A 13,260-nucleotide genomic window follows, 5' to 3' on the forward strand; every position below is an offset into this window, starting at 1 on the left:
TCCACCCCCCTGACCCCAGGTTGGAGACCCTGCCCCACCTTGGACAAGTCACTGGACTTGAGTCTCTGTGTCCTTTCCTGTAAAATAAAGACACTGATGTAACCAACCTGTGCAGATTCGGTGAGGACCATGCAGGTAAAACCTAGCACATAAAGAAGTGCTCGGTGAAATCATCCCAAGTTCGGGAAGCCCCCATGCCGTGTGTAACATGGCGGGGCTGGGAGACGTCTACAGACAGGATTCTATACCCCTGTTACCCTGGAGGGCTGCGAAAGATGATCTTTTGCCCCAGGCCATCCGGGACTTTGCCCTGGGCCATCTCTGGGCTTCACGCCAGCTCCTTCCCTTGCTTGCAGTGGGCGGCAGGGCCCCACCCCCTTTCCTCCTGTCTGGGCTCTGTATCCCTCCCACGTCAAACACCAGTGTTGGCCACAGTTGTCAGTGAAATGTAATTCTCAGGCCCTGTCACAGGGTTCCTGGAAAGGTGGCTTCCCTGGTCACAGAACTTCAGGAAGCATTTGGTCAGACAGGTCTTTTCTGTTGGTTTCCTGAACCTTACTGTGCTGCTGTGTCTAGCCAGTGTCCAGGCGGACTGCTTTTTTACATACTAATTTGATCAGGGAGCATTTTACTGGACCGTTTCACCAAAAAAACACTGTGTGATAGAATCTGGGTTGAATATTCTGCATTTGATCAATATTTCAGTATTTTAAGTCTTCATGGTGGTGGTTTTCCCCTGACCTGTGAAGAGAAGCGGGTTGGAAATTAGAGCAGGTCATAGATGCCTCGCTGCTTCTGGTCCCTATGCATTCCCCACGCTTGAGTTTCGTGTAGCGGCTTATGGGCTGACATAGCAGCAGCAGCCTGGCGATGAAGGGTGGTTGCAGAAACAGTCTATGCCCATGGCGGTCCGTGTGGGGCAGTCCTTTGTGCAGTGGGGCATCGGTACCAGTTTGCAGTTGGCAGGCGTTGGGGCCTCCCAGAGCTGAGCAGAAATGCAACGTGTGTGACTCCAATGCTTTGTGTTTGGGGTGGAGAGGTGACCAAAGTTCATTTGCATTCTTTCCTAGTGCAGTGGCTGGATGGGGACAACCATCTAGCTGGGCTGGGTTAGTAGAACACCCAGCCTGCCGCCAGCAGGGGTCCTGCTGCAGTCGTCTCCCACTGCTGTGTCCTGTTCCTCTGGGGAGCCCTTACTGTGCCTCACTGGGTCCTAGTCTTTGTGGCATGCAGCATTTCATTCCCCCCGTGACTGCTGGCTGCGTGCCGGTTACCTGTGGAGTTCTGTGTTTGGCATGGAGGACACAGGTGAACAGAACAGACGAAGCCCCGCTCTTGTAGAGCTCTGGTCCTAGGTGCTGTCAGTGGACCGATAAACCCTGTAGGAGTGCCAGGGCTCCGCAGTGCCAGGCCGTTGTCACGTGCAAGCCCCATCGCATGTTTTCCCGTTAGGTCTTCTGCCCTCAGCCTCCTGGTTTCTGCTTTTCCTGTGGTGTCCAGCACAGGATAGGCTTTAGTGGACATTTATGTGCGTGCACAGCAGCTGGTGTTCTGTGTGTGATGGAGATGGAGTTTAGTTCAAACATTGATTGGGTGGTGTCTACACAGCGTGCACCGTGTAATGTGCTGAGGGCGGAGCCGTTTGGATGCTGCAGCTATGGTCTGGGCCTCCCTAGCAGGCAGCCCCTGGGGGGCGGGGCGGGGCAGGCGTGTAGTGCAGGCTGGGAGCTTCCTGCAGGAGACGAGGTCTGCGTGGGGGCAAGTGCTGGCTACGCAGAAGAAGGCGAGCACGTGTTCTAGCCAGAGGGGCTAAACCAAGCAGGAGTCCAGGAGTGTGTCATAAACGTGGGGCATGCAGGGGACAGCAGGCTCTTCACCACTGTGGTCAGGTGGGAGGTGGAACAGAAGTGGCTAGGGCATGGCCTGTCCGAGGACTCAGGCCCTCGTCTATGGAAGGACGGCACAGTTGTAAGTGCATTTCACACCAGTGGTTCTGGCTGCTCTGTGGACGCCGCCCTTAAGGGGCTGAGAGTGGAGGCCGAGAAAGAAAGAGGGTCTGAGTGGTGGCAGGGCAGGGAGCAGGAGACAGGAGGTCTTAGCGAGGGTCTGATTGGACGCCACCCCAGCTTTCCTGCTTTCTGGGTTCTGCTTTCAGAGCTCAGTTCCCACGTCCCCTTCCTCAGCCGCCTCTGTTTCCGGCTGAGCAGCGAGCCCAGGGCAGTACAGAGATGTTCCTCTGTCAGAGGGGTCCTCTCCTGGCCCGTGCCCTGAACCTGCCATGGCCTTCACATCACAGGGGGCCCAGGCTTCCCGGAGTTGCCCAAATGGCCAAGGTCGCTTCTGGGCAACGTGCGGATTAGCCAACACGGTTCTCCACCAGAAAGCTCTTCCACTCCCACCCCAGTGACCCTCAATTCCAGCCCTCCTTACTAGCCTGGCACCGTGCCTTGCATTCGACGCTTTGTCGGGTGTTTGTTGAGTCCCTACAGCACGCCACGATGCCAAGTACCGTTCTTGGGCCGCGGGATGCCAAAGGGAGCAGAACAGAATCTCTGACTCACGGAGTCTGTAACTCGGCAGGGGAGACAGACTGTAGCCCATAAATACACAGCGGACCAGGTGGCAGTGTTGCTGTGAAGAAAAGCAAGCGTGTCAGCCTCACTCTGAGGCCAGTCCAGGGTTTCTTCTCCACCGTGCCGAGGACAGCGTATGTTTAGTTAAGTCCGCACTGGCCACACAGTGCCTCTCTCAGGCTGGAATCTGTTCATGACAAGGGGCAGAAACATAGCTCAAACTGGCTTAAGCGGAAATCAGCATTGCTTGGCTTGGGTGATGAGTCCAGGCGCAGGCTAGCTTCGGCTCAAGCTCGACTGAGGGCTTCCACCAGCATTGCCAGGATTCACTCTTCTGTCTCTGGCTCTGCTTCCCTCTAGGTTGGCTCTGGTCTAAGGCCCCTTATGGTGACATGTGGCTGCTGGCAGCCCCAGAGTCATCTCCCACCAGCTCAGCAGCCCCAGCAGGAAGAAGGTGCCCCTTCCCCAGAGGCTCCAACAAAAGGCCTCCTTCATATGCTGCCATGTCCCCCAGGGCTGAGGTTCGCTCCCTCTGAACCACGTGGCGGTGTTGGAGGGGTGGTTCCCCAAAGAAGGTGGGGCTGGGCAGTGCCTCAATGGCCCAAACCCTAGGGGCTTCCTGTGCATCTCGGCTCCTTGCAGCTGGTGAGGAGTCAAATGCAGAAGGGGGGCTGGGGCCTGGTTTGTAGGGTACAGGGGCAGCACCACAAGGCCTCTAGGATCCCCCGGCAGACATGGTGTGGCTAAGCTGCTGTTCTGTCCCCAGAGTCCCTGCAGCGTTCCTTTGGCATCATTTATGGTCCAGGATAGGCTCGTTGATTCGAGCTTGTCGAGCAGCAGCTATGTGCCGTGCTGGGGAGATGGCTGGCTGGAGACCCCTCTGCCCCCACCTGCTCTTTTGCAGCCCTTGGATCTTGTGTATGTCAGTGTCATTCACCCTGGCATTTGCTGTTGCTGTGTGCGGTGAATTGGACCTGGGTGCAGCAGGGTTCCCGGGAGCGGGGTGGAGGGAATGTCACCATCAGTGGGCTGCCTGCCTGCAGACTGTTGCCCCAAGGTAAAGACAGTGTCTGTCCTACTTCTGCAGGAGTGGGATGGTGTTGGTTTGGTCATCCTGGTGCCGTCCCTTTCTCTCCACTTTCAGTTTCTGCCCACCTAGTCTCCCCAAATCCATCCTCTCTCCCCCTTCCCCACACTGTTCTCTCTTTCAGCCTGAACAGACACCCTGCTTCCCAGCACCTTCTACAGCATTCCTCCAGATCCTCGGTGTGGCCACCCCCTGCCCCCATCTCCCTAAGAGCTGAGCCTTCAAGCTGCCGCTCTCCCTTCCGTCTCTTCTCCTTGAGACCCCAGCACAGCCCCCTCTTCCCAGGGACCTTCCCCACACACTAGAGCAGACCAGGCCAGAGCCCAGGCGGATGCCCTCTTGGGAATGCTGTGCCGGGGCGTGACCGGGGGCCCATGAGGGCAGGGCCCTGCCTGAGTCCCGCTCGCCACAGAGGCCCCAGTGCACAGCACACAGAGGAGGCCCCAGAGGCACCCAGGCCCAAGGCCCTGAGGCAGGTGTGGTCTGGGCCTCCCTGTGGGGTCAAGGCAGTCCTCATCTGCATGTCCCCTGACAGCCAGGGGGGTCTTCCTAGCTGCTTGCCACCCACTCCAGGGCAAGTGGAAAGGGCTGTAGATTTGGCTGCCCCTGGGTAGGAGACAAATGGTGTTTCATGGGAACTACAGGCTATATTGCTCTTGTCCCCTCAAGTGACAGAACATCCCAAAGTGTTTCTTCAACAGCAGCTGTTCAAGATGGACTCTCATACTGGCAGCCACTCAGTGACTTACCGCTGCGTAACAGTGCTCACCGGAGGTCAGGTTGAATGCCCGGCCTGCGTGGCCCAGGCTGGCTCTCCAAAGAGCATGCGCAGTGTGGCCAGCTGGTACAGACCAGTCGCTCTTCAGCCTGCAAATTAAAAAAATAGGAACTAAATTAGTCTCCAACAATGGAAATGTAGGAAGCTCCACACAGAAATCTGGCTTCTGTGCGCCACATTCCTGCAGGGCCACAGTTGGTGGCACCAGGTAGTGGCTGGCACACTCCCCCCCTCGTGTACACGTCTACTCTCAGCGAGTCTCGAAAGCTCCTTACTGAGTAAATAATGTGGGTACAGAAAAGGGCCTTGTCATGCCATCGAGCGTTGCAGTCTCACAAACGGAACACGCCCATGCGTCCGTGTCAAGAAGCTGCTCTAAGTGACTTGATGTTCTTTGGAGTTGCTAGCCTTATATATATATTTAACTTATTACAAACCAATGTAGCTTTGTTTACTGTATGAATATAGTGTTGGGGGGAAAAAAACCAATTTTTCTTTTTGCAGAAAAGCCTGCCATTGCTCCTCCCGTCTTTGTGTTTCAGAAGGATAAAGGACAAAAGGTAAGGGGCCGGTAGGTTCTCTCTTCACGTCATTGCTCTGATTTCTTCTGTCCCAGGGAGTCCTCGTTCAGGTCGCATCGCCATGGCTGCGTCTGCCCACAGGTGGGGACACTTAAGCAGGGGCTGTTAAGACTGTACACTGAGCTTGGAGGGGAGAGGGCCAGTGGCTTTAGGTTACCATGGAGACAGGTTAAGCCGGTCTGTTGCGGAAAGGGCTGCGGGAACACGGCTTGTTCCCTGCTTGTTCAAACAGCGGTAGCAGGCTTCTCCCAAATTCCTAATGATTCGCTTTGGAGACGCCACTGTCCGCTAGAAAAGCCAGCAGCAGAGGGACAGAAAAGGGGGAAGCCGGGGGAGGAAGGAGGGGGCAAGAGAGGATGGAAAGGGGAATGGTAGTTAGGGGATAAACAGGACCTTTAAATATTTTAGGGGCATTTTCAGGGCCCTAACCAACTTGGCATAAATGCACTTAGAATGTTGCTAGTTTGCTTGCATTGTGTGTTTATCATCCATTGTCAGGAGGTTGTGTCCCGCCTGGGATTTGGGGTGTTTCGATTGCACCGTTGTCGGAAACACTTGCCTGGTTGATAGTAGCCTGTCAGAGGTCTGACTGGTGTGGCAGTAGGGTTCTGTGATAAGACGCTGTAGAGGTTGCTTACCTTGAAGCCATCCATTTACATCCCTCCCTAACAGATGAGGGTGGAAGGTCGGAACTCTGTCAAAAGTTAGTGCCCTGTGGCCGCGTTTCCCCAGCGTGTGTGAGGACTTCGTCTGTCTAAAAATTGCACAGTCCCTCCCCACTGAGGCCCCACGGCGGTAGTTGTAATTTAATATTCGTTGCAACCTTTTATAGTTACAAAGTGCTGCACTGAACTCTGAATTCAGTACATTTTGAGGTATCTTTGTATCTGGTCGATAATAACGGCATTTGAGGATCTCATCAACTTGGTGCTCCTGTGGATTCTGTCTCTTGCAGTTGACTGGCTCCGAGGTTGGGGGCTGCTGCTGTGGTGATTTGGGACTCCTGGCTGCTGTCTTAAATCCTGTCCCTTGGTCTGAGAATTGAAGTCAGAACTTCTCTTTGTGTGTCCTGGTTTTCCTTGACAGTGTTCAAGTGCCCAGCGGGGAAGGGGGCTTGTGTGTGTGTGTGTGTGTGTGTGTGTGTGTGTGTGTGTGTGTGTGTGTGTAGGGGGTAAGGGGGCAGTGGCTGCCCCTAACCCCCCACCCCTGCACAGGGTGCCTCTGAGCTTGTCTGCTAGGCTTGTCACTCCATCGGCTGTCTCATTCTCACCTTAAACTTTCCCATTGTTAATTCTTTTGCAAGAATCAGGAAACCTATGAAAACTGATTTCCAGTGTTGGTTATCTAGATGGTGTTTTCCAGGTACATCTACCTCTGCTCTCTCTGCCTGGGCCCTGACCAGTACAGCTCAGTCACACGGGTTTTTGTTATCTGTCCTTTGAAAGTCCTTTAATTAATACGAAGGAGCTAATGCCTTTCTTCCAGGTTTTAGGGACACAATATTAAAGTCTTAGGAGTTGGATGTGTTAGAGCTCTGTTTGAGATGTTAGGTCGTTTCTCTCAGGTATTCAGTAAAATCAGGATTTTCCAGAATTTTGGAATGTATTATGATCATCTTTTGAACCACTTTTAGTTTAAACCAGGGACCTGCAAACTAAGGCCCACTGCCTAAAGCTGTTCTCTTTTAGGTGTCTTGCCCAAGCTGGCCTCAGAACTCCAGGGTGCAAGGGATCCTCCCAGCCCAGCCTGCCCGGTAGCTGGGACTACAGGCCTGTTCCATAAACAAAGTTCGCTGGAACATAGCCCACCTGCCCCTTCACAGTAGTCTGTGGCTGCTACAGCACTTTGGACAGAGACCATCTAGCCTGCAGAGTTGAAGATACTTAGCATTTGACCCTTTGCAGAAAAAAAGTTTGCCAACCCTTGATTTAAAACAGTAATAGGAATTCTTTGAACACATTGACTGCCACACTAGAAAAAAATTTTTTTTTTCTTGGGGCCACCCACGGTGTTTTATTACAAAAATAGAATAAAAACTTTGAAAACAAAATGATCTTTTCTAATTTAATGAAAAAATTATTTTTTATTGTTTTCTGTGCATGGGTTATATACAACTAAATTGTCAATATTAATTGTAACACTAAGAAAACATCAACAAGTAAGATTTTCACAAACCAACTGCAGGCCTCAGGCTCAAAACTAGCATGAGTTAAATACAACTCACGTGGCAGTTAATGTGTTAAACCTGAAGGTGTACGACAGCCATCCAGATAAAACACTAAAATGTAATATTTGCTCAGATGAATTTAAAGTGCCCCTGTCTCAGTCCTGTTCTTTTTTTTTTTTTTTAGACGGAGTCTCACTTTGTTGCCCAGGCTAGAGTGAGTGTCGTGGCGTCAGCCTAGCTCACAGCAACCTCAAACTCCTGGGCTGAAGCAATTCTGCTGCCTCAGCCTCCCGAGTAGCTGGGACTACAGGCATGCACCACCATGCCCGGCTAATTTTTTCTCTATATATTAGTTGGCCAATTAATTTCTTTCTATTTATAATAGAGACAGGGTCTCGCTCTTGCTCAGGCTGGTTTCGAACTCCTGATCTCGAGCAGTCTGCCCTCCTCTGCCTCCCAGAGTGCTAGGATTACAGGCGTGAGCCACCGCGCCCAGCCTTCAGTCTCGTTCTTGAAGCTACAGTGGTTCTGTCACTTTGTGATTCAAGGGCTCATTTATATGTACGGCCTTCATGGGGTCTATACTGGCATTGAACCTGAACTGGAAGGCTAGTGAGGCTTCTGTGTCATTTTTAAAATGCAAGAGTGTAGTCCCTGTCAAAATATTGACTCAGAGCCAATGCTAAATGGGCTTCTAAAAATAACTGCTCTCCAGCTCTTCGGAGTTTAGCTCCCCACTTCTGAGGCACAGTCCCCACAAGGGCATTTGGAGAACCTCTCTGCGTTGAGGACAGGCCCGGGAGGAGCCGTTGCGGGGCGCTTTCTCAGCTGTCGGCAGACGGCGTCCGTCCGCATGGACGTGGGGTCTTTCCTTCTCTGCTGCCTGTGAGTAGGGTGGAGAGTAAACACAGGGCGGGCATCTAGCTGCGTTTCTCCCTGGCTTCCCCAGGCCTGCAGGAAGCAGCCACAGTTTTCCTGTCAAAAATGAGAATTTGGGAGCCATTCGGGCTTCAGTCTCTTGCAGAGTTAGTCAGCATCCCCTTCTCGTTCTTCAGAAGGCAAGTTGGGAAAGAATGGATAGGGCTGCTGGGGTTGCTTGGTTTGTTTTTCAGAACAGATTTTCTCTCCACTTTTTGCTGCAACTTTCTATTTTGAAATTTTCAAATTTTATTTTGGAAGTTTTCAAATCCTTGGAAAAGAATGACACTGCGAACACTTGGTTCTCCTTCACCCCATTTCACTGTTAACGTTCCGGTCCTCGATACTGACGCACTGATACTGATACTCGTTGTAGGTTTCACCTGTGTGATGTTCTCCCCTAAAAACTTCTGCAGGCATCTAGGAACAGCCTCATTCTCCTCCACGGTCTCAATACCAGGTCACTCCTAAGAAAATGACCATTAATTCGGCAGTATCCTCCACATATAGTCCATATTGTAAATTGTCCTGATTGTCCCAGAAATGTCCCATTACTAACCGTGGGACTGGCTCAGTAAGGATCTCAAACCACCTAGTGAGTTGGCATAAAAGAGCCCGTTCCCCCATTTAAAGGAGAGAGCTCCATGTGCCTGGGTTTTATTGCTGAATCATGATTGAGATAAAGGAGATTTGGGATTGAAAAGAAAGAAATTAAGCTGCCAGCCTGGAGTTTTTTGTTTTTGTTTAGTGCCAAAGCCACGCAGCATTTTCTGTGGATGCCGTTGATGTGCCAAATTGCATGTGCAGCAGACTGCAGATTGGTGGCGGTGGCCTGTGTGTGGACTGCCAGTGGCATCGCTTAGCCTTGGGCAGTTGCCAAATCTCCTCCTATTGTTCTGTGTTAGAAAAGGCCAGGGACAGTTAGGACGTTTGCACTCCAGTCCTAGCCGCTGAGATGAATTCATAGCCAGAGTTACAGCACAGGGACTTTGGTTACTTCCTTCCCCGTTTCTGGCTCTCTCTGACACTCTCGCAGTGATATGCGTTTGTGTTTGAGAAGCAAAGATGAAGCCTCTTTTTTCTGCACTGCTTTGAGTGGAGACAGAGTTCGTTCTTTTTCTTTTCAATGTGGAGGAATTTAAATGTCCTCATGTGGGTTGTTTCTTATTTGTAATGACTAAATGTTTCTTTCAGTTGCTCTCTCAGGAGCATTTGTTAACCTGAAGCGGGAGGCGTTGGGGTTACACTGGCAGGGTGGTGCTCGTTTGGTAAGAAGACAGAAGGCAGTTACAGAAATGCCACTTAGCAGAAAGTACAGTGTTACTGAAAACACTGGAGTTAGGCCTAATCTCGAAGCTTATTGTTGGTGAGACAGATTTTGCACGTGGTTTTTGTCAGCCACGTGCATTTTAGGATGATGTCAAAGTCCGGCAAAGTCTTGATGTCTGATTTTACCAAACATATTGAAAAACTGCAGGCCTTATCTTGGTTCTTGAGAGCTTACTTTTCTTGCCCAGTAGAAACACTAGGACCCAAGTAGAAAATGCTGGAATGACATTTGTTAATTCTCCTAAGAAATGTCTTCTAGATCCAAGAGAAGAAATGATGTGACACCTCCCAACCCTTGTAAGAGTCACTCATTTACCTGAAGATGAAGAATCGGACCCTGTTCAGATCCCTTTGTCTTCATCTTGATGAATTTCTTTTTGGTCCTCCTGTTTAGCATTTTGAGTCACCATGAGGGCATTCGAACATTTACATTCCAAAAGCAGGACTTTAAAAAAAAATTCCAGTGGTTCTAATTAAAGATAGGCAGTCTCCCACAGAGCTCTGGGTTTAATTTTTCTCTTGTGAGGTGTTAAATCTCTAGCCGTAAAGTAACAGCAGATGTGGGTGGCCTGTGCAGGTTTGGGAAGGCATTTGTGTCGAAGAGGTGACGGTGTTCCCTTGGTGACTATTGAGGCAGGCGGCTGAGCTAACATGTTGCTCTTTGCTTTCCTAAGAATTTTTGAAAGATCTCTTAAATCCTTTTCATATAGTTCCCACGTTAAAAAGTAGTGTCCCAGCCCTGTCCAAAAAGGTCAGTCACTTCACACTCAGAAGAAATGCACCCGAAGCCATGGGGAGACAAGGCAGCCCTGTGATCATTTAGGTCACCATGGGAGGGGAACAGCTCTGTGTCATTGGACAATGCCATGTGGGAGGTTTGGGGCCTGGAGCCCATCTGTTTTAGGATGCCAGGTGCCTAACCTGTTTATTAAGAAAAGAGCTTTGGAGGTATGGCCAGAGAACTCTCAGCCCACAGAAGCCCCTCGGAACCACCTTAAAGGATGCCAGGATGTTGTACTTGGGGAGGAAGACTTCCAGAACCAGCTTGCTCTCACGGTGGCTGTTTGCTGAATAACCCCTTGCCTGGGTGTTTAGGGTGCACCAGGGAGAATCCCAGCCCTGGCTCTCTGTTGATGTGCTCGGCCCCCTCCAGCTGAACTCCTGCCTGCTGATCCACACACCAGCTCTCGGGGTCTCTGTCACCCCACACCTGCACTCACTGAGGCGGGAAAGCACTTTCTCCATCTCAGGTGCAAGCAGAACAAACTGAAAGATGCAGGGAGAACTCGCAAGAGGCAGACACCTTAGACCCTGAACTCCCTGCTTCCTCTTAATGGTGGTCCAGGCCCGTCTCCCGTACCCTTTCCTCCAGCACAGCAGTGTGGAGGGCCAGCGTCCCTGCTCAGTATTTTTGAGGAGATGTGTTATTGGCCTGTAGGGATTTTGAGAGTCTTTGGCATAATCGTCCCTATGCCTTGGCCACCAAGAGGGCATTTCCTCCTTGAGGCCCATAAGCAGAGTAGCTCCATGCCAGGCCCACCCATGGTTTTGAAAACAAGGATCTCAGAGTCAGGCAGCACGAAAGCCACTTTCATTTTTCCCTTCTGTCAGCCGGGAGGGCCGGTTTTGTTGAGCAAAACACAACAGCATGTGCCTGCTTTTCTGGCCTGTCCCCCCAGGCGGCTCTTGCCGTTTCCCTGGAGGTCAAGTCCTCTCTAGCCCTGTGACCCAGCCCTGCCCTCCCCTGTCCTGTGGTGCAGCCTTTATTCACATTGAAGGAAAATTGTCTTTTTTGCTCCCAGTCCTCTGCAGAGCAAAAAGACTTGTCGGATTCGGGAGAGGAGCCTCGGGGGGAGGCTGAGGCCCCCCACCATGGCACGGGTCATCCCGAGTCAGCTGGTGAGCATGCCCTAGAACCTCCTGCCCCCGCTAGCACTTCCGCCAGCACTCCTCCGCCTCCCGCTCCTGAAGCCCAGCTTCCTTCTTTTCCGCGAGAACTGGCAGGGGTAAGTCCACATCCACCCGGCACTCCTACTGCCCAGGGGCCCAGACCCAACCGCCCCTTCCCTCGGGTCCCTGGATCCAGGCCCTAGGTAATTGTAAGCAGCTGACGGTAACATAACAGATGACAAGGATTCCTCCAGCTCCCTTTGATCTGTGCTGCTGAAAAGTCAGGAAAGGTCAAGTCCCCTTTTTCCATGTAGGCTTTTCCAGTTGGGGGACAGGGACCCATCGCAAGGGGTGAGTCCCATTTCCTAAGAGACACGCGGGGTCAGAAGAGGAACTGAGTGGTGGGGTAGCACTTTCCAAACCAAACTCGACCCCTCGCCCTCCTGCCATTTTTCTTTCTCCTTTCCCTGAACTTGGGCGTTCGAGTTCAGCGTCTCAGAAACCCAAGAAGCTAAGGCTTCCCTTGCTGTGTAGGAAGAGGCGCTGTCTAACACAGATTGCTTTGCGAGACTGATTGTGTTTGGACTGTGGTTAGGCGGTGAACTGCTTGTCTTCAATCAAAGCAGGAAGAAGAAAAGACTCTTCCTTTGAATCCAGAGGGAATCCCTTGAGCCCTTTATCTTTGTATTAAGAAGGCTTTTGAAGATTATAGGTGGAGAAGATTGTGAACTCTCAAGAACAAGAAATGTCTTGGGTTTTTGAAGTTTGATAAATTGGGAAAGGTAAACATCATCCTACATTCAGGATTGAAAACTCCATCCTCTAGGTATCTAATGCCAGAAGACCCCTATTCTCATGACAGGGAGAAAGGACTGTTAACAGGAAAACAGAGGGCCCTGCTCCACCATCCTGAACACCTAGGCAGCCTTCCAGGGTGGCACGGTCCCAGACCTCAGCGATTCCCTCTACCACACACCAGTCCTCTGCTTGTTTAAGAAAACCATTAAATAAAATTCAGTTGCGGCCACCAAACCCTAGAACACTCAGGAAGTGGTGTTCAGCCAGAGGTAGGTTGGAGTCCTACATTTTGGAAGCATCGTGGGAAAAGAGGAAGCCTTTAATTACCACATGGCAGAGTCTCTGGGGGAAGGGGCCATCCTTCATGGCGCAGAAGGGGGTTTAGGACAGCGAGACACACTCAGAAGCCAGGAGGAGGATTCCAGCCAGGAGGCCCTTGCAGTGTCCCTCAGGCGAGAGTGCGTGAGAGCCGCCAACGCGAGAGTTAGGAGGTGGTTGGTGTTTTGTTTTTTTTGTGGGGGGAAACAGCTCTTGGAACTGTCTCTGGAGTTGGATGTCGTAAGTTATGGTGCCTTTGGCATTCGAGGGCCCGGGAAAGGGTGTTCTCAGTTCTCTGTTGTTGCCCTCTAAGAGTAGATGATCTTTGTCTGGGTCTGCTAAAGAGGTGGTGGGTTTCAGAACGACAGCAGCAGACAAGGTGGGTAGACCACAGGGCTTTTGTGACAGTAACTGCTCTTCAAGAGCACATGGGCTTCTCTTAGAGGCCCATGCAGGAAGTGTCCCGAGGGAGCCTCACCTTCCGCCCGTGACCAGTCCAGGCATTGCTGTGCGGCTCGGCCAGCCCAGGTGGTGGCCTGTGTCCACAGAACTCAGTATCCTGATTCTTAGGGACTTTGTGTCAGAGGCTCCACTCCTGAGACAGTCAGGCAGTCCCCATGTTGGCAGATGAAAGGACGCACAAGGGCAGAGTGCCTTGAGAGGAGCTGTTAAGTCCCCGTGGGAGAGGGCCAGGTTTGGGGGACTCACAGGGCGGTTTGTAAATGTGCCAGCGCAGCACTGAACGCTGTGCACTTGGCAGACATGCGCACTCTTCGGTTTGAGCATTCGTCTGAGAAGTCCCAGGAGCACCACCGTCACAC

The 13,260-nt window shown here is 51.7% G+C and overlaps 1 protein-coding gene across 6 annotated transcripts in view; it reads left to right on the top strand.

Annotated features, from left to right (window-relative positions):
* The window catches only part of RANBP3 (RAN binding protein 3), a 55,001-nt gene that overhangs the window by 11,016 nt on the left and 30,725 nt on the right, over positions 1 to 13,260 (top strand). For 2 of the 6 annotated variants that reach the window (XM_012761643.2, XM_012761644.2), the window contains exons 2-3: positions 4,943 to 4,998; positions 11,236 to 11,439. The exons of 1 other annotated variant lie outside the window; for it this stretch is intronic. In XM_012761643.2, the coding sequence (XP_012617097.1) occupies positions 4,943 to 4,998; positions 11,236 to 11,439 (260 nt within the window). The remainder of the gene's footprint in view (positions 1 to 4,942; positions 4,999 to 11,235; positions 11,440 to 13,260) is intronic. 3 more of the 6 variants (XM_012761645.3, XM_012761646.2, XM_012761651.3) reach the window with 2 other exon arrangements.

Source organism: Microcebus murinus, chromosome 27 (genome assembly GCF_040939455.1).
Source record: "Microcebus murinus isolate Inina chromosome 27, M.murinus_Inina_mat1.0, whole genome shotgun sequence".
Lineage (NCBI taxonomy): Eukaryota > Metazoa > Chordata > Mammalia > Primates > Cheirogaleidae > Microcebus > Microcebus murinus.